Source organism: Camelina sativa, chromosome 4, assembly GCF_030686135.1.
Source record: "Camelina sativa cultivar CO46 ecotype springtype chromosome 4, ASM3068613v1".
NCBI classification, from domain to species: domain Eukaryota; kingdom Viridiplantae; phylum Streptophyta; class Magnoliopsida; order Brassicales; family Brassicaceae; genus Camelina; species Camelina sativa.
Window position 1 is genome coordinate 27526888 of NC_141883.1, and position 23148 is coordinate 27550035.

At 35.4% G+C, this 23148-nt stretch overlaps 4 protein-coding genes across 18 annotated transcripts; 3 read left to right on the top strand and 1 right to left on the bottom strand.

Moving 5' to 3' along the window:
* Positions 1–5959: 5959 nt before the first annotated feature.
* On the top strand, positions 5960–10928 carry LOC104782126 (putative LRR receptor-like serine/threonine-protein kinase At1g67720). 2 transcript variants are annotated; one of them, XM_087510937.1, is made up of 15 exons: positions 5960–6418; positions 6664–7203; positions 7299–7804; positions 7885–8017; positions 8100–8171; positions 8260–8328; positions 8407–8478; positions 8584–8649; positions 8787–8950; positions 9049–9293; positions 9410–9536; positions 9619–9687; positions 9787–9973; positions 10080–10215; positions 10303–10928. In XM_087510937.1, exons 2-15 carry the CDS (start codon positions 7118–7120, stop codon positions 10642–10644), a joined length of 2274 nt encoding a protein of 757 aa, XP_087367063.1. In that variant the 5' UTR covers positions 5960–6418; positions 6664–7117; the 3' UTR covers positions 10645–10928. The 2 variants fall into 2 exon arrangements, with proteins under 2 accessions (XP_087367063.1, XP_087367062.1); XM_087510936.1 differs by having other exon boundaries at positions 6669–7203.
* Positions 10929–11375: 447 nt separating this feature from the next.
* On the top strand, positions 11376–13595 carry LOC104782127 (nuclear transcription factor Y subunit B-8). Of its 11 annotated transcripts, XM_087511636.1 has the most exons (7): positions 11409–11573; positions 11721–11947; positions 12288–12417; positions 12610–12615; positions 12768–12842; positions 12966–13022; positions 13389–13595. In XM_087511636.1, the coding sequence occupies exons 2-7, from the start codon at positions 11721–11723 to the stop codon at positions 13428–13430; spliced, it is 537 nt and encodes a 178-aa protein (XP_087367762.1). In that variant the 5' UTR covers positions 11409–11573; the 3' UTR covers positions 13431–13595. The 11 variants fall into 11 exon arrangements, 10 of the variants coding, with proteins under 10 accessions (XP_087367755.1, XP_087367758.1, XP_087367762.1 ...); XM_087511629.1 differs by lacking the exon at positions 12610–12615 and having other exon boundaries at positions 11376–11573; positions 13182–13595; XM_087511632.1 differs by lacking the exon at positions 12610–12615 and having other exon boundaries at positions 11376–11573.
* A 1634-nt stretch (positions 13596–15229) lies between these two features.
* LOC104782128 (uncharacterized) lies at positions 15230–18495 on the top strand. Its single transcript, XM_010506965.3, has 9 exons — positions 15230–15497; positions 15641–15820; positions 15924–16169; positions 16439–16476; positions 16565–16633; positions 16751–16874; positions 16966–17600; positions 17698–17927; positions 18148–18495. Exons 1-8 carry the CDS (start codon positions 15335–15337, stop codon positions 17920–17922), a joined length of 1680 nt encoding a protein of 559 aa, XP_010505267.1. The 5' UTR covers positions 15230–15334; the 3' UTR covers positions 17923–17927; positions 18148–18495.
* Positions 18294–22238, bottom strand: LOC104782130 (interactor of constitutive active ROPs 2, chloroplastic-like). 4 transcript variants are annotated; one of them, XM_010506969.3, is made up of 5 exons: positions 21928–22238; positions 21758–21789; positions 20749–20829; positions 20390–20570; positions 18294–20060 (listed from the first exon to the last, which is right to left on the bottom strand). In XM_010506969.3, the coding sequence occupies exons 3-5, from the start codon at positions 20766–20768 to the stop codon at positions 18510–18512; spliced, it is 1752 nt and encodes a 583-aa protein (XP_010505271.1). In that variant the 5' UTR covers positions 20769–20829; positions 21758–21789; positions 21928–22238; the 3' UTR covers positions 18294–18509. The 4 variants fall into 4 exon arrangements, with proteins under 4 accessions (XP_010505271.1, XP_010505269.1, XP_010505270.1 ...); XM_010506967.3 differs by having other exon boundaries at positions 21758–21800; positions 21907–22081; XM_010506968.3 differs by having other exon boundaries at positions 21758–21800; positions 21928–22029.
* Between the last annotated feature and the right edge of the window lie 910 nt (positions 22239–23148).

Below are 23148 nucleotides of genomic sequence, written 5' to 3' on the forward strand. Positions count from 1 at the left end.
TTTTCTACGATAAAGGGTCCAAATGAAAGCAAGAGGAAAGGAGCTTCAAAGTGGACGGACTGTATTATATAATATAGATGTACATTTATTTGAAAATGCAGGTGGATTTGGGTCAATGTGAAAGGGAAACTTATGTCAAATATCCGATTTTTGGGTTGGTCAATTTATCCGGTTTACTCTCTCTCTCTTTCTAGCTTAACTTTTTTTTAGATTTTGCTATATATCTCTAACTCTTTTAGTGTTGATGAGAGATTAATCGACGCTTCTTCAGTTTTTTTTTTGGAATAACAAACCGATCATCAAACAAAGATGGATACACGGACATAGAGTTAAAATGTATGTAGAGTCCACGAATGATTATGGTCGTACGTTTTCTATTCTCCTCCTTGGAACTCGTTAAGGAATAAACCATCATCTCCAGTCTCCACTACCCATTTTCTTACCAATAAAGGTGACTGAACATTTCTTCTGGTCCGTTGCTTTGCCACTCCCGATCACATGCCAAATTTGCAATGGAGAAAACCAGTATATAGAGTTCAAATACAATGACAATGCATGATTTCGAACCCAATACCTTAATTAGACCTTAGTTGATGATGGGGCAGGTGTCTACAAAAAATAATGTTTCATTAATCTACATGAAAATTAAAAACCTTAAATGTCAATTAATTCAAAATAGACGAGAGAGTATGTTCCATGCATGAAAATTGGGATATTTTGCTTTCATGTCCTTACACTGACTGTTGAGAACAAATGTGTGGGAGCGTTTGATGAGAGAGCTGTTGTCATTACGATTCAACTAATTTTCATATATGCACTTTCCTATTTCTAGTATTCATAGTTTGTGAGAAACCAGAGAAAACAAATTAAAAATTACTATATGACTAATGTCTTTATGTGTCTTCGTTAGAATGAATTAATTAATGATTCAAAGGAGTTTTTTTTTTTTTTTTTTTTTAATTTCAAAAAGGATATTTTATTTGTATTAAAATGTATCGTTTTTAAACGAATATTTTTTCAGTAAACTATTTATAGATATACCCTTAACTAGAGTTAATTACATACGTACCTAGCTACGTTATGTTTGTGGATTTTACAATCTTTTAAAGCTACAATTAATATGTAAGTCCTATGGGGCTATGGTGAATTCTATCATAGGCTTTTCAGAACAAATATTTTTTCTAGTGCTAAGTTTGAAAAAAGCTGGAGTCGATATTTATCTTTGGTTTTAATGTTAAAGGCCTTTGAATGAACATATTGGTTTATGTATAGCTTTCATTATTATTATTTTTTAATATTTAAGAAGGTGGTAAGTACAATATATATACGTAAAACATTTATTATAGAACATGGCGGGCCGATATAATTAAATACGCTATTTATCAGACTGATCTAATCAGAATGGTTTTCATATAGACACCAACCACACGTAAGTAAATTATGAATATATTATTTACATGAATGCATCTTTCTCCTTGTGCCTGATCTAGCCACAATTGTCTTTCACGAATAATATTGATATTGTTAATGGTTTTTATCGTATTCTTTACCAGGACAAAAAAAATAAACATGGAAACTTTGTTTCATATCTAAGGATTCCTACATGGAACTATATACATATATGTAGAAAACGTCAAGAAAGAATATTTGTAATCGGCAAAAGACAATATCTCTAGGGAACACATATACAGAATTAAAGTTGTTAAGCGAATATTTGGTCGAAAATATTGTTATTTTAGTGGATTTTGTAGCATGTCATCATTTACATTAAGAAAGGACTAATATATATATATATATATATATATTTAAAAATGGAGAAAAGGGAATGACTAAAATTAGGCCACCAAACAAACAAAGAGAAATGGAGAAAAGAGGGGTAACAACAACCATAGTCGCGAGGATCCATCGGACACCACTCGTCTCACCAAACCCTCTCTTTTCTTCTTGATCAGACTTATTCATTAGGTCCCACTTTCACATTTTCACCAAACCCCTTTCCTCTTTGCTGTCCAAATCATACTCAACTTACAACACCCCAAACCTAATCAATATGTACACGTCATATATCGAGTTATATCAATACATATATATTACTAATTAAGGAAGTTTGGAAAAGAAGATGGATCCAGTTCAATCATTTGAGTTTCATGTATTACTCATATTATCAAAACATGTGGTGATTATCACACCAAAAAAAAAAAAAACATGTGGTGATTAAGTATTTTTTTGCTATGTCGGTCGAGTATATTTATCAACTGAAAGAAATGGTCTGGAATGACTTTTCTTTTTCGAGTTAACTTTTCATGATGGATCTCCAAATTATTATCGTCCATAAACTTGTACACCCATCGAAGAGTGGAATGAAAAGCTTTAAACTTGTTGAAAGTTTATAGGATTGGACATATCTAAATAAATTAGAATTGATTGACGCCCTAGAGATTTTTCTTAGTTTAATATATGTAGTAGGTGGTAGATGAGAATGAGACGTACGTAAAATTTCAATAGACTACTAGTCGTAATGGTATCTATGATCATATATATTTGGTTTAAGAAAACAAACTAGTTAACTTTAAAGTTGTGCATTTATCGATACACTCCTTGCAATAAAATGGATACTAGTTGTCGTCTTTTGTAGTATTCTATCCACCCTGCTCCCCCACATGCTGTCGCAATTTTGAACATTAATTATTAAATATTCGTTTAAGAACCTAAGATAGCAGTCGACGCGACCTTTCTATTTCGTTCGTCAGAACTCAGAGGTTGTACCGTTGTAGAGTTCTTAGTTTATTGGGCTTAATTAGTTTAGTTATTCTTTTACTCGATGGGCTATCTTTTAGATGGGTTTGTTAAAAAGACAACACACCATTTTCTAATTGCCTTGCTTCGAAAACCAAGTTTGATTTCTACTCTGATCACATGATTCTTAAAATTTCATCATAGGTCGCTAATCTAACTCAGGGCAACAGGCAAAAAACAAAGAGAGGTATTGTCATTTGTCAATCATGCAAGTTATTCGGAAAAACAAAATCCACAAGATCATTTACAATGTAATCATGGGCCCTAGTTAAACCCATAAAGAGTTTTTAAGAAAGCCTTAAAAATTTAATTTTTCATAAACCGAAAAATCACAAAGATAAAAAAGCTTACAGAACAAATATGTTACATAATTTATCTAAAGTAAAAGTATGCTTCAGTTATAAATTTTATGTTGCCAATGTATATTCATTTGACGTTCATGAATATCATTTGTCACTTTATTATGATTACTAGATTAAGAGTTATAAAATTTATATTCTATGACTATCTCAAAAGACAAAAAGATTTGCTGTTAAATTAGAGAGTTCATGTTGACAAATATTGGCAACGGCCTGGAACTAGAAATGGCCAGGGAGGGAATCACTACGTCTCCACTGGGATCGTTCTTTTGAGATGCATCACTTTAGATTAGAATGAGGCAAAAAAAAAAAAAGTCAGATAAGAGAAAAAAAGATAATAATGACTAATGAGAATATTATCTTTATGAATACAAAAAGTTGGAGTCTGCTAAAGTCGATACACAAGGAGGCGATAAAGGAATTCGTCATTTGTCCACATTCCATAAAGACCCATTTAGTCATCTTCCCATACAGATCATTCCTATTTATGCTGGACTTGTCTTTAAAGTCTTTACTAGATTATATAATCAATTTGAGGTAAGTAATTTAACAAAAATTACAAGAGAACAACAACAAACTAATTTTAAAATTTAAGAACTAAAATGCTTAAACGAATTAAAGTTTCTTTTACTTTATATACCAAAATGGAAATTAGAAATTTAGAATCCATTACAAACATGATATATATATATATATTATATATATATCTATGTGAAGAAAAGGTGTAATTGGTAGGAATGTAATGTTCGATCACGCTGTAAAGAAGACTAGAGAAGACTCTTGTCATATTGTTTTGTCTCGTGACAAAATATACATATTAATACAGATCCAAAGGAGAAAATACAATAAACTTTAAGGAAAATAAAATAAAATAAGCATATTGATGATAACTAGGATACGAAACTAAACAAAAAAGAAGATGATATTGGAAAAGGCAAAGAAGAAGAATAATCCATTTTAATAAAGCAATAGAAGAGATTGATTCAAAAGCTCATTAGCCGATGCCATAGATGTTTTTAGGAAGACGATAAAACAGTAAAACAACACTCAGATCTCTAGTTTTTGTCTACTCTCCCAAAACCCGATAATGTTTTCTTCTCAACGTTTTGACCGTTTCTTATCTTTGCCATAGTACAATTTAAGCTTTGGTTATTAAAACACTAATTACTAATAAATTAGGATGAACAGAAATGTTGTGGAGACCGAAGAAAATATGTGTACCAATAAATTTTCACTAACACTATCGGATCAATCAAACTGTTTGTCATTAAACATTTGAAAATGATATTTAGCGGAACTCTTGATCTTAATTTTTTTGATCTTATCTCTAAACCTTTAATAACTCTATATATATAAATTTAACAACTCTGGCTAGACTATATCCATGCAACTTGAAACATAGAGTTATCTTATTTAAAGGTTAAAGCTAATCTTTTTACAACTTTTATCCTCCAATTTATTTTGTTAACGCAATTTGAATTACCAATTTCCCACTATAATTATGATAAGATGTACTCTTTCTTTTTTGGGTACAATATCGCTAACGTTTTTTTCTTCTTGACAACAAATTACAAGTATCTTACTCTAATTATATTCAACATATCAACAAATAGTAACATGTGTAGATGCACACTAAAAACATAGACATAGCGTACGTTGGGGGATTTATTTTGGGAATTCTGTCACATGTGTACAACTCGATTTATTTATTTAACGATTTTTTTCCCCGGGTATATATTTATGTGACATTTAATGAGTTGGAACTTCCTTTTTTTCGTTGGATTCATTATGTTTGTTTCATAGGGTACACGTTATTGCCTAAATGTAAATATAACATTGATGTTAAAAAATAAATAAAATATTAATAAATATTTATCTGTTCTATTGGCAAAATAAAACCAAGTAAGGTATATATCCGAATAACACTGAACTGAATCTCGAATATAATAATTTAGGGATGAAAAACAGAATCTCGAATATAGTTAAGATATTACCAGATTTATGTTTAGCATATACTAATATCTTAGAACTAGATCATTTAAGAACGTTATCGTGATCATCAATTTTCAAATTTCCTCCTTGATTTCATTATTTTTTAAGTATTTTTCTTTTCAATAACAATAACAATAAGATAACTTTTTTTCGTTTAACTTAATATTTTAAATGATTTGTGTTAAATTTACAAATGTTATTCAAACTTGAATTTTAAAAAATCAATTAAAATCTATTATTATTGAATTGATGATTTAAAATTTTACTTAAAAATCTATTGTTATACAAAATAGTTTATAGATTTAGATTTTAATGACATTTTAGGAATTCTGGAGAATTTGAGAGGTTTTGTTTAATTTAAAATACTGAAATCCAAATCTCATGATTTTAAATGAGATTTAAAAGAATTTTACAATAAATCATATTGATTTCTCTAAAATCTATTAAATTTTCTAAATATCATAAAAATTTTCAAAATCATGGTTTCAATAAACACTTTCAGTCACTTTAAAAATTATATTAATTTTTCATAAAAGATAAACATGCGGATGTAACAATAAATAATTAAATATTCTCAAGAAACAGAAGAGAATGTCATTGAATTTAAACCTGAAAATATCATTATTAACTAAAATGGCACCGTTTAGCTGGAGACTGCGGGGGTGTGAGAATCCACTACGACAACGCTAAAGGTGGACCACAAATGATCTGGACCATTAAATTAAACGTGAAAAGCCATACGAACGGTTTAGATGTAAGTAGTAGAGTCTAGGACTTGTTTAATAATATATGGACCCAACAATTGCAACTTTACCACTTACCTCCACTGGCTTTGGGAAGCTCTTCTCTCTGCTCTCTTCTCTCTTCTCTCACATCAGGCAAAAAAGCAAACACTTAACGAGGAAGAAACACACTCATTTCTCTCTCACGTTCCCCTAAATTTTATAACTTTTTTTTGGGTTTCTGGTTTTGTGGTTAAAACCATTTTCTCTCCTTAAATCTCTCTGTTGGAGAAAGTAATTATGTTTTAGGTTCGACTACTCTGTTTCTGGGAATTTTCATTTCTTTTTTTTCTTTCTTTCTGGGATCACATTTTGCTTTTTTTCTTTTTTTTTTTTCTTTTGGTTCTTTTATTTTGTAACGCCATTTATGTGTTGAAACTGTTACCAAGTGTTGGGTCTCTGAGTAGGAGATGGTGAGAATCTCGCTGCTTTTGTTGTGTCTACTGGTTTCTACTTGTCTTTTCCATACTTCATCAGCACAAGCTCCAGGTAAATTCACTGTTTCTCGGTACTTTTTTTTGTTGGTTGTTTCCTTTCTTGAATTAGGATTCTAGTTTTATGTGATAGTAACAAGGGTTTTGAAAAGTTTCGCCTTTTGTTAACAAATCTCAAGAGCTCTGCTGTTTTGAGATTTGTGTGTTTAGTTGGACTGTAGTAGGCAAAAAAGGTTGAGTCTTTGTGGTATTTGAATTGAATTCTATAACAAAAATCAAATTTTTTGTTTTTGGGGTAAGGGCAGGTTTTGTAAGCTTGGATTGTGGAGGTGCAGAGCCATTTACTGATGAGCTTGGACTTAAATGGTCACCTGATAATCATCTTATATACGGGGAAACCGCTAAGATATCGTCCCTTAACGAAACAAGAGCTCAGTACACGACTTTGAGGCATTTCCCTGCTGATTCAAGAAAGTATTGCTACACACTCAATGTCACTAGTAGGAATCGTTATCTCCTTAGAGCTACTTTCTTGTATGGTGATTTCGACAACAGCAGCAATGTGTATCCCAAATTCGATATCTCCCTAGGGGCGACTCATTGGGCGACCATTGCTATCTCTGAAACCTATACAATCGAGACAGCAGAACTGGTGTTTCTGGCTTCTACTCCTAGTGTCAGCGTTTGTTTGTCCAATGCCACTACTGGGAAGCCGTTTATATCTACCCTTGAGCTTAGGCAGTTGAATGGTCCAATGTATAGCACCAACTTTGAAGACCGGTTTTACCTGAGTGTTGCAGCTCGGATTAATTTTGGTGCTGAAAGTGAAGCTTCTGTGAGGTCAGTATATAGAGTTCATGTTCTGTTAGTTGTGTCAACAACGTTGTGATTTTATCAGGATGAGTTACGAAAACACTAAGTTGTTGGTATTGCAGGTACCCGGATGATCCGTATGATAGAATATGGGAATCTGATTTGTTAAAGAAGCCTAATTATCTTGTGGATGTTGCTGCTGGGACTGTACGAGTGTCGACTACATTGCCTATTGAAAGCAGTGTCCATGAGAAACCGCCTCAGAAGGTTATGCAGACGGCTGTGGTTGGAACAAACGGGTCCTTAACTTACAGAATTAATCTGGAGGGCTTCCCTGGTTCTGGTTGGGCATTTACATACTTTTCTGAAATCGAGGATTTGGCTGACGACGAGTCAAGGAAGTTCAGATTAGTTCTACCTAATCAGCCTGACATTAGCAAATCCATTGTTAACATCAAGGAAAATGCGCTGGGACCACATCGTGTTTATGAACCTGGCTATCCTAACATAACCCTTCCATATGTGCTCAACTTCAGATTTGCCAAAACGGCTGATTCTTCTAGGGGACCCCTTCTGAATGCCATGGAGATCAGCAAGTATCTGCGGAAAAGCGATGGTTCAGTAGACGGTGAGCACAACAACTAGCCCTTCCTCTTAGTGTTTGTGTCTTCTTCACATTTGATTCTAAGATGATTGCTTGTGTTGCAGCAACTATTATGGCTAATGTGGCATCTCTCTATTCTTCCACTGAGTGGGCTCAAGAAGGCGGAGACCCATGTTCACCCTCACCATGGTCGTGGGTGGAATGCAATTCGGATCCACAACCAAGGGTTGTTGCTGTGTAAGCAAGTCTATCTTAGTAGCTTTATTTGCTATCGGTTGTTTGTGTATGTGCTTATATGTCATGCCTCTTATAACTGCAGCAAGCTGTCGAATATGAACTTGACGGGAAATATACCTTCTGACCTGGTGAAATTGACTGGATTGGTTGAGTTGTAAGTTGCTTATTCTTTTAGACTTTTTAATTTAGGAGTATACAACTGATGTTCTTGTTATTGACATTGCAACTTTCGTCAATGGTAGATGGCTTGATGGGAATTCTTTTACCGGTCCAATACCGGATTTCTCTCGGTGCCCAAACCTGGAGATTATGTAAAGTCACTTTCTTTGGAGTTTAAGTTTCTTTTCTTGCCTTCATATAACTATAAATATATAATGAACTATTTGCAGACACTTTGAGAACAACCGACTAACCGGAAAGATCCCTTCCTCGTCGGCCAAACTCCCAAACCTGAAGGAACTGTAAGCTTTTTAAACAGGATTAATATATTGATATATTATTTCTTGTGGTGGGAATGATTTTATAATCTACATTCTTATGCACCTGACCTGCTTTATGATTTCCAGGTACCTGCAAAACAATTTGTTATCAGGAACAATACCATCAGACCTTACCAAAGATGTGATCTCAAAGTAAGTATTTTGTCCTATCCAACTACGGATTTAAAGTGCTTTTGCTTGAATAGTTCCTAGCTAGAGTGTCTTAAACGTGTTCAATAACACTCATGCATTCTTACTTTTTTTTTTTTTTTTTTTTTTGTGGTTTTCAGCTTTTCTGGAAACCTTAATCTTGAAAAAAGTGGAGATGAAGGGAAGAAGCTCGGTGTTATCATCGGTGCATCAGTTGGTGCTGCTGTTCTGCTAATCGCAACCATCATTTCTTGCATCTTTATGTGCAAAAGCAAGAAGAATAACAAGATGAGGAAAACTTCAGGTATGTTTTTCTGCTAGTATACCGGTTTCATAGTGTATCTTGATTCTAGTGTTTGGATGAATGTGCTTACCTTTTTTTTTTTCTTGGGTTAATTTTAGCGGAGTTAACGAATCGTCCCTTGCCAATTCAAAGAGTGTCATCTACCTTGAGTGAAGCTCATGGAGACGCTGCACATTGCTTCACACTTCATGAGATTGAGGAAGCCACCAAAAAATTCGAGAAGAGAATTGGGTCCGGAGGTTTTGGAATCGTATACTATGGGAAAACAAGAGAGGGTAAAGAGATTGCTGTTAAAGTTCTTGCAAATAATTCATATCAGGGAAAGAGAGAGTTTGCAAACGAGGTAAATATGCTTTAATATTAACCCATATTCATAGGCGCCCCAAGTATGAGTCTTTGTTTTGTGTTTTTTTTTCTTTTCTTTTTAGGAGGTAACCCAAGTGATTATGGTTTGTTCAGGTTACATTACTCTCAAGGATACATCACCGGAACCTTGTGCAGTTTCTTGGTTATTGCCAAGAAGAGGGGAAAAACATGCTTGTGTATGAGTTCATGCACAATGGGACTTTGAAGGAGCATCTTTATGGTAACACATTTTGTTAAGATAAGAATTGTGTATTGCAGCGTTTTGATTTAATGTTTTGTTAAGCAAGCGTATTCTTTTCCAGGTGTGGTACCCCGTGACCGAAGAATCAGCTGGATCAAACGGCTGGAGATAGCTGAAGATGCAGCCCGAGGTCCGTGCATCATACTAAACAAAACAGAAAGAGCTCTTGAACTCTGATCCTGAGGTCACTTTCAATATTTCATTTTGCTGCTTTTGATTGTTTTTGTAGGGATCGAATATCTTCACACGGGGTGTGTTCCAGCAATCATACACAGGGATCTCAAGACGAGTAACATCCTCATCGATAAACACATGAGGGCAAAGGTTTCAGATTTCGGATTGTCAAAATTCGCAGTTGATGGAACCTCACATGTCTCTAGCATTGTCCGTGGCACAGTTGGATATCTTGACCCCGAGTAAGCTAGACTTTAACTAATGCCAAGAACTTACTTCACATGTCTTTATCAAAACTAGCCTAAATGTCAAGAACTCACATATTTTTGTTTTAATTCGATATTAAAGGTACTACATATCGCAGCAGTTAACAGAGAAGAGTGATGTATATAGCTTCGGAGTCATTCTTCTTGAGCTTATGTCCGGCCAAGAAGCCATATCAAATGAAAGCTTCGGTGTCAACTGCCGGAACATAGTCCAATGGGTTAGTTCATTTTTTTTTAGCTGTGGCTACTCTTTTTTTTTTGGGGTAATATATATAGATCATTCCTTTGGTACCTTTTTTCTGTAGGCCAAGATGCATATAGACAACGGGGACATCCGAGGGATCATCGATCCAGCTCTTGCAGAAGACGATTACAGTCTCCAGTCAATGTGGAAGATCGCTGAGAAAGCATTGCTGTGTGTGAAACCTCACGGGAACATGAGACCCTCGATGTCCGAGGTGCAAAAGGATATACAAGACGCGATTAGGATCGAGAAAGAAGCATTGGCCGCAAGAGGTGGAGTATCAGACGAGTTTTCTAGGAGCTCGGCGCATTCGTCATCACTCAACATGGGAATGCTTGACCTGGCTGGATCGCAGAATTATGTCTCCATTGATGAATCTGTATTGCAGCCAACAGCTCGGTAGTAGTAGATTTTGGCTTTTGTTTGTACAGATGCATGCACCACTTGCTTGTGTTTTTTTTGACCTTTCACGTTGTCTGGTCTTTTTTTTTTTTTTTTTTTTTTTACTTTTTTAATTAGTTTTGAGCTTAACAACATTAGTCTTTTTCTTTTGGACTCGAGCTTACAAGAAGTGTGCTTCGAGTTTTTTTTGTTCTTTTCTTTTATTATTTTTTAGACTAACTCGGTGAGATTATCTGGGATTGTGATTTATATTATGTTTTCACATTTCAACACATTTTGTGATCATATCACTTTTTATTACGTTCTCGTGGAAATGGTTCTATTGACACCTTTGAGAGGTGTATTGACTATTGAGAACACAACTATATTTATATGAGTTTAAGTAATTGATAAAAACTTTTACAAGTTAATGTATCTTAGAGATATACCTTTCTCTTGTATTCTTTAATTGAAAAATTACAAATGGTAAAAAATTCAAAATAATGCTGGTTTAATTGATTTCTTCTATGGTTTTAAAATCATAAAACTCCCTACTATTGAGTAGCAAGTACCAAAAATCAAAATCAAATTATAGTGATTAGAAGTAAATTAAGGGTTGAATGAATAATAATACTAAAGTACTCTCCTTCATAATAATGGTAAAAGATAAGAAGAACACGTGGCGCATCTGGATTTGGTAGAATAAGAACCAGAGAGAATAATTAAAAAAAAAAAAAAACGAACGGTGCTGATAAAAAGCTCATTAAAAGTGAAAAACCTAATCTCTCAAATCGCAGACGTCTCTCCTCTCTCTTTCTTTTCTCAAGCGTCCGATCAATCTCTCCTCTCTCCCTCGCTGCCTCCCTTCCCTCCCTCCCCAATCTCTCTTCCTCCAATCAACGACACCTCTCTGTTTTCTCACTCCCGCCCTTTTTTCGAATTCATCTCTGGGTAAATCATATCTTCTCTCTGATTTCATGGGTTCATCTTCGATTTTCTGTTTTTTCTAATTGTGATGTGTTTATGTTGATGGGTTTTGTCTGTTATGTTGTTTGTTGTTGGGAAAGTTAGGTTTTTTTTTTTTTTTTTGGTTTTGAGATGACGGAGTCGCAGGCCAAGAGTCCCGGAGGCGGTGGAAGCCATGAGAGTGGTGGAGATCAAAGTCCGAGGTCTTTACACGTTCGTGAGCAGGATAGGTTTCTTCCTATTGCTAACATCAGCCGTATTATGAAACGAGGTCTTCCTGCTAATGGCAAAATCGCTAAAGATGCTAAGGAGATTGTTCAGGAATGTGTCTCTGAGTTTATCAGCTTCATCACCAGCGAGTATGTCTTCTTTTTTTTTTTTTTTTTTTATAACCTTGTCAACATTTTGATTTCCTGGACCTGTTTATAGAGGCTTCATGGGAACATTTGTGTGTCTGCCACAGTTTCAAAAGTCTTAAAACTTTATGGTGATTCAAGTCCACTTTGGTAGTTTGAGATTTTTGGATTATCTTAATGTCTGCAGCTTTGGTTGGTTGATTGATTGAAAGTTAAGGTCTTTTTAGTCCTTACATTGATTGGATTTGATGTAGCATATTGGATCATTCAGGTTAGGTTTCTAGTATTATAAAGATCCTTTTTGTAATGATGCAATGGCTGTTTTTATGACTTTGATGAGCAGAGCGAGTGATAAGTGTCAAAGAGAGAAAAGGAAGACCATTAATGGAGATGATTTGCTTTGGGCAATGGCCACTTTAGGATTTGAAGAATACATTGAACCCCTCAAGCTTTACCTGATGAGATATAGAGAGGTATGTTCTGGTGTCTCCATATTCAGCTTCCATGTAATCAATTACCTAACTTTTTCCAGACCAAGGAACAAAAGATACAATTTTGATTACGATGTTAATTAGTTCTGCTGGAAGTTTTTGGAGTTCACTCACTTACTCTGTTTTCTCCTTTTTCTTGTTTCTTTTTCTACTACCTGAACTGGAAAATCGCAGATGGAGGTCAGTGGTTTCTCATCTTTTGTTTCTTGTTCATTCCTAATACTTGCAACAAACCTGATAGTTTTCGAGAATCATCTATTGTATATTTATCTTTTAGTCAACTAGTGTATGAAATTATTGATGCTTCTCTTATCCTTGTTAATGATCAATAGGGTGATACAAAGGGATCAGCAAAAGGTGGGGATGCAAATGCAAAGAAAGATGGGCAATCAAGCCAAAATGGCCAGGTAAATGTCTCAAAACTTATTATGCCTTATGTCTTTTCATTTATCTGCGCTTCTTGTCTCTTTCGCGTTAGTTATGACCCGAGTTAGTCTTGACATTCACGGGGTTTGTTTACCATTTGTCAGTTTTCGCAGCTTCCTAACCAAGGCTCTTTCTCACAAGGTCCTTATGGGAACTCTCAAGTAAAGTTTCCTCTCTTCTCTTTCAAACACTCATTGCGCGATACACATCTTTCTCTTCTTGCTTAGTGTATACCCACTTCATTACTTTTTTCATAAATCCCTATTGTCTTCTCATTTTCTCCGTATCCATAGCTTAATCAGAATCCCAAAACGTTACAGATGAGTGGTCATTTCTCAGCTAACACAAATCCGACCAGTCATTTAATTGATGGATCATCTTTCTGAATCACCTCCTTGAAACCCTTGAGTGTTGTGCATACCGATAGGCATAAACAGAACTGAAAACTTGTAAAACATCACTTATGTTACATAATCTATAAAAAAAAAACCACTGTACTAATATGTATGACTCTTGGTATAATGTAGGCTCAGCAGCATATGATGGTTCCAATGTCGGGAACAGACTAGTGGCACCAAAAAGGGTTTTATCTTTCGTCTGTACATTATTTGTGAGCTGTAAGAGTTTTGCTATATTATATATGCAGAACTTGTGACAATCTCATTGTTTTTTTTACCTTTTGTTTTTGTTTCCTATGAATTTGTTCTGAATATGTTAAAGAAATCATTTTTATATTTGGTTTGTGGATTATTATTGCATAAAATTGTTTCAAAATTGCAACACATGTCCAAAGAATGATTTCTGATTCAAGTATTCAACCAATCAAACACAGCAAATGACAAAAAATGAATACTTCATATCAAAAACCTCGATGCCTAGAAAGTGCTCTACAGCAAAATGATCACACTACGTAGTAATTATGTAATTTTGATGGGGAAAAATGTAATTTAAACCATCAACTTTCAAATTTTGGCCATTTAAACCATGAACTTTGTTGTAGATCATTTAAAACATCAACTTTTGTTGATTAGTTTTTTTAAACATGAAGTTTCGTTGACCAAATCAAAAAAGACATGACTTAAATCCAATAATTGACCTACTAACAGTCGTTATTATGCCGTTAATCACTCTGTTACTAACAAAACGATGTCGTTTTAATGGAAGTTTTAATTCGATTTAAATCATGAACTTTTAAATATAGACCATTTAAACAATGAACTTTTAAATATCGGCTATTTAAATCATGAACTGTATGTCATATAAACCATGAACTTGCTTTGGGCGTTCCATGAAAACTAGAAAACCTGAAAATTTTGGTTATCGAAGCAAACCGGAAAAAAGCCTAACTTTTCGGCGCAATTGATTTGGCTAATCGGATTTTTGTTCAGTTCGGTAATCGGATCGATTGGTTTATTAGAAACCGCAGAAGTATATAAGCCTAACCGGTTAAACCATTTAACCCTAGTTTAGTTTCTCTCTTCTTTCTTCGGCTCTGCCTCATGATGCGATTCTGAAAAAAGAGAAAGAAGAGCATCAATTCATCCTTCCTTTTCAATTTTTGTCATGTATTTTGTGTTTTTTTGTACTTGTCTTGAGTCTTTTTCATTTATTAGGATACTACACTAGAGTTTGAATGATTAATCATTTTGTTTTAGGACACTACATTAGAGTTTGAATGATTGATCACATTTTTCATATATTGTGGTTTAAATGACATAAATTTGAAAGTTCATAGTTTAAATGACATACATTTACAAGTTCATGGTTTAAATGACCTATATTTAAAAGTTCATGGTTTAAATGACATTTTTCGAATTAAAACTTCAATTAAAACGACGTCGTATTGTTATTAACAGAGTGATTAACGGTATAGTAACGTTTGTTAGTAGGTCAATTATCGGATTTAACGTCATGTATTTTTTGGCTTGGTCAACGAAACTTCATGTTTAAAAAAATTAGTTAACAAAAGTTGATGTTTTAAATGGCCTACAACAAAGTTCATGGTTTAAATGGCCAAAATTTGAAAGTTCATGGTTTAAATGACATTTTTCCCAATTTTGATTTGTGAATTTAACTTTTTTTTTGTAATTTTGTAATAAAATTTTGATTTTGATTAATTTTATATATTTTTAGATTAAATGTAATTAGATGCTTATTGTTACATGTTGGTTACAGTTGTGTTTTTTTTTAAACACGGAGTTATCTGTTAAACCAAATTAGATATCCTTTTCTACGAGAAGAAAAATAAAAAAGTATCCAACGGTCACAAATTCAGAAATCAACGGATCACGTTTATCTTGAGAACCCACTTCGGTTAAAGAAGAAGAATTAAGACAAAACAAAACAATGATTATTGTAATTAAATAAGCAAAATAACAAAACCGCCGATTTGCTTCGTTTCAAATTCTTTCATCTTTTTTTTTTTGGGCTAAATCCTTGAGATTGGTAAAGGTGCTTTCCTTTCTTTCATTCTATGGGAGGAGGAGGAGACAACAATAACAACAAGGAGAACTGGAGCAGCGAGGAGCTTGGAGACATCGATGGTCTTGCTCTCATTGATGTCTCCACCGAGGATGATAACCTCCTTTTCTTCTCTTCTTCCCTCCTCGATCCATCCACCTACGATAAATTCTCAGGTAATTTTCTATAATACATTAGATCTCTCAATCGCATTTCAAATTTTTTATCAATTCTGAATTCTTGTTGTTTGGTTCATGATTGTGTTATGTTGTTGGTACTGATTCTTTTTTTTTTGTTCTTGATGATGATGTATTTATAGATACTGATAAGGAAGACAGAGGTCTTTGTTTGTTTGGAGATACACATGATTGTTGTGATAATGATGAGATTGTGGTGTCTTCTACTACTACTACTTTAGAAGATAAGGAACCTCATAAGATGATGAAGACTCATCTACGCAAAAGTCTTGCTTGGGATAAAGCCTTTTTCACCAATCCAGGCATGTCTTCTTCTTTTGTTGCTGTTGTGTTTCTAATTCAGTTTAGTGTGTGTTTTGTTTAGTTTTGGCTGAAGATACGTTGTTGATGTTGTCGAAATTTTAGGTGTTTTGGAACCGGATGAATTGTGTAGCATGATGGAGAGGAAGAATTTACCAACCATTCGAGATGATTTGCATAGATCAACAGAGTCCGTATCTACATTGAAAAGTGACTGCACTGTTGAGGAGACTGGTTTGTTTGATGATGTAAGAGCTTCAATCCAAATGTCTGATATAACGTCTGATGCAGCAACACCTGACAAGACTAAAGAATTGGGAGCTAATGAGGCAACAACACCTAGCCCAAAAAGTGAGTTTTTCTTTATTTGGTAGAGAGAATTAGAACTAGCTTTATAATTCTAAGCTGATATATAAGGTTTAAAGCATTGGCATCTCTGGCTATGATTATATTCTATTTGTTTTGGTGTAGATGGAGCTTTTAGTCATGGTTCTTTTTTTTTTTTTTTTATCAAACAGATAAACTTATAGGAAGTGTTGTTTGAAACTGTATATGCTTGAACATAGTTAATTTCTGTTATCTATTGAATCTCTAATTGACCATCTTTTTGAAATTTGTAGCTACAAGTACAGTAGAGGACCCTGGCTCTGAGGAAAAGGTAAGTGCCAAAAACAGCTTTAAGCTATGGTTTGATCTTGCACTCCCTCTTTTGATTAACCATGTCTTTGTTTTGTTTGTTTTCTCAGATAAAACCCAATTCTATTCGTAAAAGGCCCAGTATTAAGGCACAAGGATTAGTAAAGGCGACAAAGCAGGTATATGTTTATGACTCTCTATATGTGCTTGTTTTGTTAAAGCATCTGACAGGATAAGTAAGAGAGATAGAAAATGTTGAGCTTTACTAATGAATGTTAGTGATACATTGTCTACAGCCCATCGCTACAAAAGAACATAATACATCCATTTCCAGGCCATCCACTGGACTCAGCAGAACTACCAGAGGTTCGGTAGATACTAACAAAGCCAAACAAGAAACGAATCCTAAATTATCTGGGGGTTAGTCATAACTCTTTCTTAAAGATGTCTTTACATGTCTTTTAAGAGCTATCTCTTTCTTTACTTCTGCATCTTACTGTGATCTTTACAGGTAAAGAGCCTTTTGCTTCCAGAGTTCCAATTTCAAGAAGAACTAGACCCGTTGTATCAACACCTGTAGTGCACTTTAAATCTGCTTTACGTTCTTCAGTTGCCTCCAAGAATGATTTGACATCTTCTTGCTCTTCACTTGAGAGCTGTCTCAGTGTTTCCTCAATCGCTTCTACCAAGTCTGCTCTAAATTCAGTAAAGCAGAAGAAAGATCAGAGTTTAAGAATAGCCTCCCATTCTTTGGCAAATAGACCAACATCTAGTGCTGGATCTAGAATTATAGGCCAGCCTAAAGTGTCACCGCTCTCAGCCAGTAAGACATACAAGTCCAAGCTTAATGTATCACGTCTTAGTGCTAGTGTTGACTGGTCATTCGAATCACCGCGAGCTTCAACACCTAATAAAATGGCTAAAGGTAACAAGAAAATAGTCTCTGGTGAAAGCAGCCCTGCAGTTAATGATACAAGACGGACTCTGAAGCCTTTTAACAATTCTAAAGATGTATCTGCTGTCCAAAACGACCCTAAGTCGGAGAAACGTGGTTCACTTGTCAATGGCGGTGCTGTGCCTTCTGCTTCCATGATGAAACCAACAGGACTCCGTGTGCCATCACCCAAAATAGGCTACTTTGACGGAGTAAGTTCCCAAATTCAGAGTAACATTAAAGAGAAATATCTCTGAGCCATATCTATGTGGAATCCATTAAGTATATATGAATGTTTGTTGTTAACAGGCGAGGAGTAACATTGCAAGAACACCCACGGGATCATGTACTGGTATGGTAAGTGGCTTGGCAAAACATGGAGCTCGTACTCCCAATGGATCAGCTGCTAGTAGAACCATGTCTAAAGCAAAGGTCAGTCCTCTTTCAAGGAGTTCAAGGCTGAGTGTCTCGGCTTCACCAAAACTTACCAACAAAATGTATTCAAAAGTCAGTGCAGAGGAACAACTTGGATAATATAGGTACGGTGATGAAGCCAAATCACTTGCAACTTGTTATAATTTAAATTTACCATAAGCTATTTAAGTAAAGAACAGATGGATAAGTGCTCTGTCATGTATAGTTTTGATTGGTACTTGCAGTCTGGTTTGTTATGGATTTTATAAAGTAAAAATATCAACTTGTATATCAAGTTTTAAAACCTTCTTTTGAGTAATACAGTATAGTTTCATTTTCATGTAGTAGCTTAAATATTTCCGAGTCTAGTCAAATAGCAAGATGAGCAATCACGGGAAGAACAAGAAGAGAGGAGGTAGAAAGAGCAATGGCAAAAAAGATAGGAGCTGGTTAGAGGAAAAAGCAAGCAATTGCAGTAGATGTGGAACAACTTTAGGAGCAATATATATGTATTGTAAACAACCGAGCTCAGCTTCATAAATGTTGATCAGATAGTTTCAGCTACGTCAATAGAAAAGAAAAGCAAAAGTAGTTCACAATACAACTTTCTTAGCAACAAAAACATGTCTACACATAGAAACTTACGAAAAAACAAGCGAATATTACAGACGAGACAATGGTGGTTTCTTGTTTCTGAACTTCAATGATTACTTCTGACTTTTCTTCAGTAAAACACCAATTTTCTTCAGCATACTCCCATTCTTCTTCTTTGGTGATGACAATTCATCATCCGTTTCATCCATATAAGGCGACATGTTCACGTTCCTCCTCCTTAAAGGACTCTCTAGTGATCCTGTTCTCTCCACGTACTTCCCATTACTGTTATTGTTGTTGTTACCACCAGAGAGCATAGTAGCTGCGGCTTCAGCTGCTTTCCTCCATTGATCACACTGAACCTTGAGTCTCCTCAGCTCAGCTTCTAGTTCTGTGTTGGTGACTTGTGCTGCTCCTAGCTGTTCTGTTGCATTTTCCGCTCTCTTCCCGCTCTTATCTGCTTCCTCTGTCAGACTCCTGAGATTCTCTAAGGCCTCATTGATAACCTTGTTCTTCTCGCTCTGCATTGTCTCCATTTCGCTCCTGAGACTCTCATTCTGCGACATTACGCTCTGCAGCTCCATCTCCTTGTCCATTAGATTCGCTCTCAACTCCATCACATCGGATTCTAGCTTCTTGAGTTCGTCCGTGTGCTCAGGCTCTTTCTGGTTCAAGCTGTTCTCCAAGTTTAAGTTTACTTCATCTTTTTCTTTGATTTTCAAGTTCAGTAACTCGTTTTCATCGATGAGTATCCTCAGCTTAGCTTCCTTATCCATCAACCGTTCATGCAAAGACTCTCTTTCAGCTTTGGTTCTCTTCAGTTCTTCCCCCAACTCTGCCTCTCTCTCTGCATATCCGGATTTTACTACCTCAACTTGTTCATAAGCAGTTCTAATCTGCAACGTGCTCTGGATATACTCTTCATGGTACCTTCTCTCAGTTACTTCTACTGCAGATTTCAATTGGCTAATCTCTTGCTTTGCAGCATTTATCTCTTCTTTGAGTTGTTCCACTGATGATGAGTCCTCGTTGGTGTTTCCTCGGGATTCATTATCTTCCTCAAGCTGTCTCACAAGTTGCTCTAGTGACTTTACCTCAGATTTAGACTGCTCTATCTCGGTTGTAAGGGAATTACAAGCTTCAGACATCTTCATCCCATCTGAGCGTAACATCTCAAGCGTCAGGTTTGCTATCTCTAATTGCTTTTCAGTTCCCGACACAATTTCATGTGCCCGAGCCTCCCCTTCCTTTGCATCCAACAGCTCACCTCTGAGTTCCTCAACTAGAGACAGTGTCTCGTTAAGTTCCATCCTCAAGTTTTCAATAGACTCAGATTCAGACAGCTGCGCTTTCAGTTTCTGGACCTCGTTCATACTAGAAGCTAAAGCAGCGGAATCCATAGCATGCTGTCTCTGCATTGCTTCGAGTTCAGACTGCCATGCTTTGTCTCGTTCTTGAGAGAGCTTACGAAGCTCATCAATTCTGGAATCCTCAGAGGCATTGATCTCCATCAAGTGCTGCTTTGTCTCCTCTGCTTCATCTTGAGCTTCCTTCTTCAACGCTTCTGAAGCACTTAGCTGTTCCTTTGCCCTCTTTAGCTCCTCTTGCAGCTGAGATATCTGAGATGCCACTTCGGCTGTTCTCCCTGTCCGCTTCTTCTGAATCTAAGCATACAGAAGCAACGAATATAAACAACTCAATTACGAAATGGATGCCTCACAAATCACATATATCAAGCAACAAGCCACAATACTTACAACAAACAAAAAATGGTACATTTCTCTTTCAGTTATTGCAAAGAGTCAAAAACTTGCAAGGTTTAATTAGTTGTTGTAAGAAACAATACATAGACAAACTTCAAACACCTAAAGAGTTTTAGCAGCACCAAGAATTAGTAGAGGATCTCGACAACACAAACTAGTTCTTGTGAAACGTGAAAAACTAAAACCAGTATGAGTCAAATCAAATAGGCATTGTGGAAAGCTAGTAGTACCTCATTTACAGGTGTTCTTGGAGAGCGGCGATCAGCAACTACTTTTGGATTTTGAGTTTTCGGTGTCCTGATTTTCGGGTTGGGAGATGATACAGGATCGGACTCTGCAGTTTTGAGCTTACGAGCAGTTTTAGGAGTTGCTGTAGGAGATTTCTTTTGAGGCACCTCCAACGATCCCGGCCTATCATAATCAAACAAACCAAGAAGGAATCAATAAGCCACTAAAATACACTCCCAAGAACCATTGAAACAAATCAAAACTTCAAAAACTACAACTAAAAATCTCCAATGAGCACATCAAAGACTCTAAAAGACACACAAAAATAGAAAGGTTTGGACAAGAGTGAGGGGATTATCACCTAGGTTTTGGAGTCTGCATTGCTTAGGATTAGAGTTTTAAAAAACACTTCCTTTTCTTTTGGGTACTCTGAAGAAAGAACCTGACAAAAAGAACATGAAGAGAAACTGTGTGTGTAAGAAAGAAGCAACAAAACACCAGTCCAGTATTATAAGAATATCATAAGCATATACAACAAACTCAACGGAAGTACAAAGCTTAAGCAAGTGTACAATAAAAACAAAAAACCCTAACAAACTAAACAATACAAATACATTAGCTTCAAAGAGACTCCATTTGAAACTACTACCACTACCACCAAACCAAGGCAACAAGAGACAAACATAAAAAAGAAAGAAACTGTTCACAGTCAAAAGAAAAGGTTTTATCAAATTGTAATCCAAACTAATGACAGAGATAAACCCAATTACAAGCAAAGAAAGTACAAATTAATATTCCACATAAAATCTTTTTTTAGTTGTCAAGTCATCAATCTTAGTTTTGTTTTCTCTTTACAAAAAATTTGGAATCTATTGAAGAGGAAGAAAATACCAAATTTCAATTTATGTCATTTAGTTAACGTGGGTTCTGGTTTTATTAGGTGAATCTTTCCCTAAAATAGACAACAGATCTTTAAAGAAACTAACCAACTTACAAAATTTCAATTTTAAACCTAAAACGAGAACATTTTTATCAGAAAAATCAAAACTTTTAAAAACCCTTTCTTTTAGAAAAGAACAACAACTATATTAATTTCTTTGGCTGAATCTTCAACTTGAAGAACAACACCAAAAAAAAGAGAGTAAACATAACAATTATAACCCAAAACCCTCAAAGATTTAACCTTTCTCCAATATAATAATGCATAAATAAATAAAAACCCCAGAAACATAAGGAAAAGTTTAGGTTTTTTTCGAACCCATCAAAGGAACATCTTCTAAGAAACAGATTAAAAAAAACCCATTTTTTTTTAAGTATTTCAAACAGATAAAGAAGAGAGAGAGAGAAGTGGTGTTGGGGGTGTTCTTCACCTGCACTGTGGCTTTAGCTTTCCTCTTTTGGTCTGTAAATGCGCTTAAGAACAGAGAGATCGGAGTAATTAGATGAAATAAAGAAAAAATGAAAGATTTTTAGAAGCTAAACCCAAGAAGAAGAAGAAGAAGAAGAAGAAGAGTTAAACCAATGGAGCTTCAGACATCACCTTCTTCCTCTCTCTTTGTCCCTACTGTTGTTCTCTTACTGACTCTGCTCGTTTCCCAAGTCCTTTTTTGTGTGTACCAGTGAACTGTCTATTTGTTTACACATTAAATATCCAGAAAGAGAAAAGAGAGAGACTGTGAACAAATTGAGACTTTAGGAGAAATCATGATTTTGCCCCGTTACTTTTTGTTTTATTTCAGTTTAGTCCCTATTTTATTTACCTCCTCTTTCCGACCAGGTATGTCAGATGGTGTTCGTTATTCAAGAAATAGTAATATTTTTTAATAGTAATTTTTTGAAAAGTTTAATGCCAACACAATATAGCATAATCAAAGTTAAATACGCCAAATTTTGTAAAAGTAAAATTCACACTATTAATGTGTTTACAATCATTAACTCCATTAACCATAACTATGTTGTTTAACATGTACCCACCCACCATTCAAAGCCTAAAAAGAAATGTAACGCCAACCTCTTTCTTTAATTCCACAACTCACTAGCTTACAACTCACTAGTTTTGATCAGTTGCACCAGAGTCTCTGCCACGCCCATATAGAAAATCGAGGTTGCTATATAGGGAAGATGAAGGGAACACCATAGGATGGGAAGGGATTGTCGATAAAGCCCATACTTGACGTGCTGGGGGGCATTCAAATAGCATATGGTTTATAGTTTCCTCCTCCGCTCCACATCTAGGACAATCTTTATCTCTACCAATATGGCGATAATGCAGGCGTTGACATGTTGCCAAGCACCCAGTCACACATTGCCAAACGAAATGCTTAAGCTTCCGTGATGTTTTTAACTTCCATGCTTGCGCCTTAAGTGTCGTAACACTAGGTCCCTGAGAAGGGAGGTCGCAAGCAGGGCGAGAGATAGCTCTCACGGCTTCGTATCCAGATTTAACGGTATAATTTCCAGACTTTGTCAGAGTCCAAGAATAGTCGTCCCTCGAGGCATTCAAGCTCGGTTTAATCCCCAAAATAAGGGTAATTTCTTTCGGGGGGAAGAGTTCCCGAAGACGTTCAATTTTCCACTTTTTTGTGTTGAAATCTATCAAGGTGTTAACACAAATCAAAGGATTTCTCTCACTAGTTAAACTTTGGGGTGGCCGTGCTGGCGTATCTGGGATCCATGGTTCAGTTCAGATACACGTATTAAAACCCGAGCTTATGGTCTTACGAATTCCGTACGAAAGAACCTGCTTTGCTGCCAACATGCT

Bases quoted from the DNA above. Each gene is read 5' to 3' on its own strand.
- LOC104782126 (XM_087510936.1), top strand. From the start codon at position 6,340: ATGGTGAGAATCTCGCTGCTTTTGTTGTGTCTACTGGTTTCTACTTGT. The intron at 8,650-8,786 runs GTAAGTATTTTG...TGTGGTTTTCAG, and splicing joins ACCAAAGATGTGATCTCAAA to CTTTTCTGGAAACCTTAATC. The intron at 8,951-9,048 runs GTATGTTTTTCT...GGTTAATTTTAG, and splicing joins CAAGATGAGGAAAACTTCAG to CGGAGTTAACGAATCGTCCC.
- LOC104782127 (XM_087511629.1), top strand. From the start codon at position 11,721: ATGACGGAGTCGCAGGCCAAGAGTCCCGGAGGCGGTGGAAGCCATGAG. The intron at 12,843-12,965 runs GTAAATGTCTCA...ACCATTTGTCAG, and splicing joins AATCAAGCCAAAATGGCCAG to TTTTCGCAGCTTCCTAACCA. The intron at 13,023-13,181 runs GTAAAGTTTCCT...AAAACGTTACAG, and splicing joins GTCCTTATGGGAACTCTCAA to ATGAGTGGTCATTTCTCAGC.
- LOC104782128 (XM_010506965.3), top strand. From the start codon at position 15,335: ATGGGAGGAGGAGGAGACAACAATAACAACAAGGAGAACTGGAGCAGC. The intron at 15,821-15,923 runs GCATGTCTTCTT...TCGAAATTTTAG, and splicing joins AGCCTTTTTCACCAATCCAG to GTGTTTTGGAACCGGATGAA. The intron at 17,601-17,697 runs GTAAGTTCCCAA...TGTTGTTAACAG, and splicing joins AAATAGGCTACTTTGACGGA to GCGAGGAGTAACATTGCAAG.
- LOC104782130 (XM_010506969.3), bottom strand. From the start codon at position 20,768: ATGCAGACTCCAAAACCTAG. The intron at 20,571-20,748 runs GTGATAATCCCC...TGATTATGATAG, and splicing joins ATGCAGACTCCAAAACCTAG to GCCGGGATCGTTGGAGGTGC. The intron at 20,061-20,389 runs GTACTACTAGCT...CTGTATGCTTAG, and splicing joins CAAGAACACCTGTAAATGAG to ATTCAGAAGAAGCGGACAGG.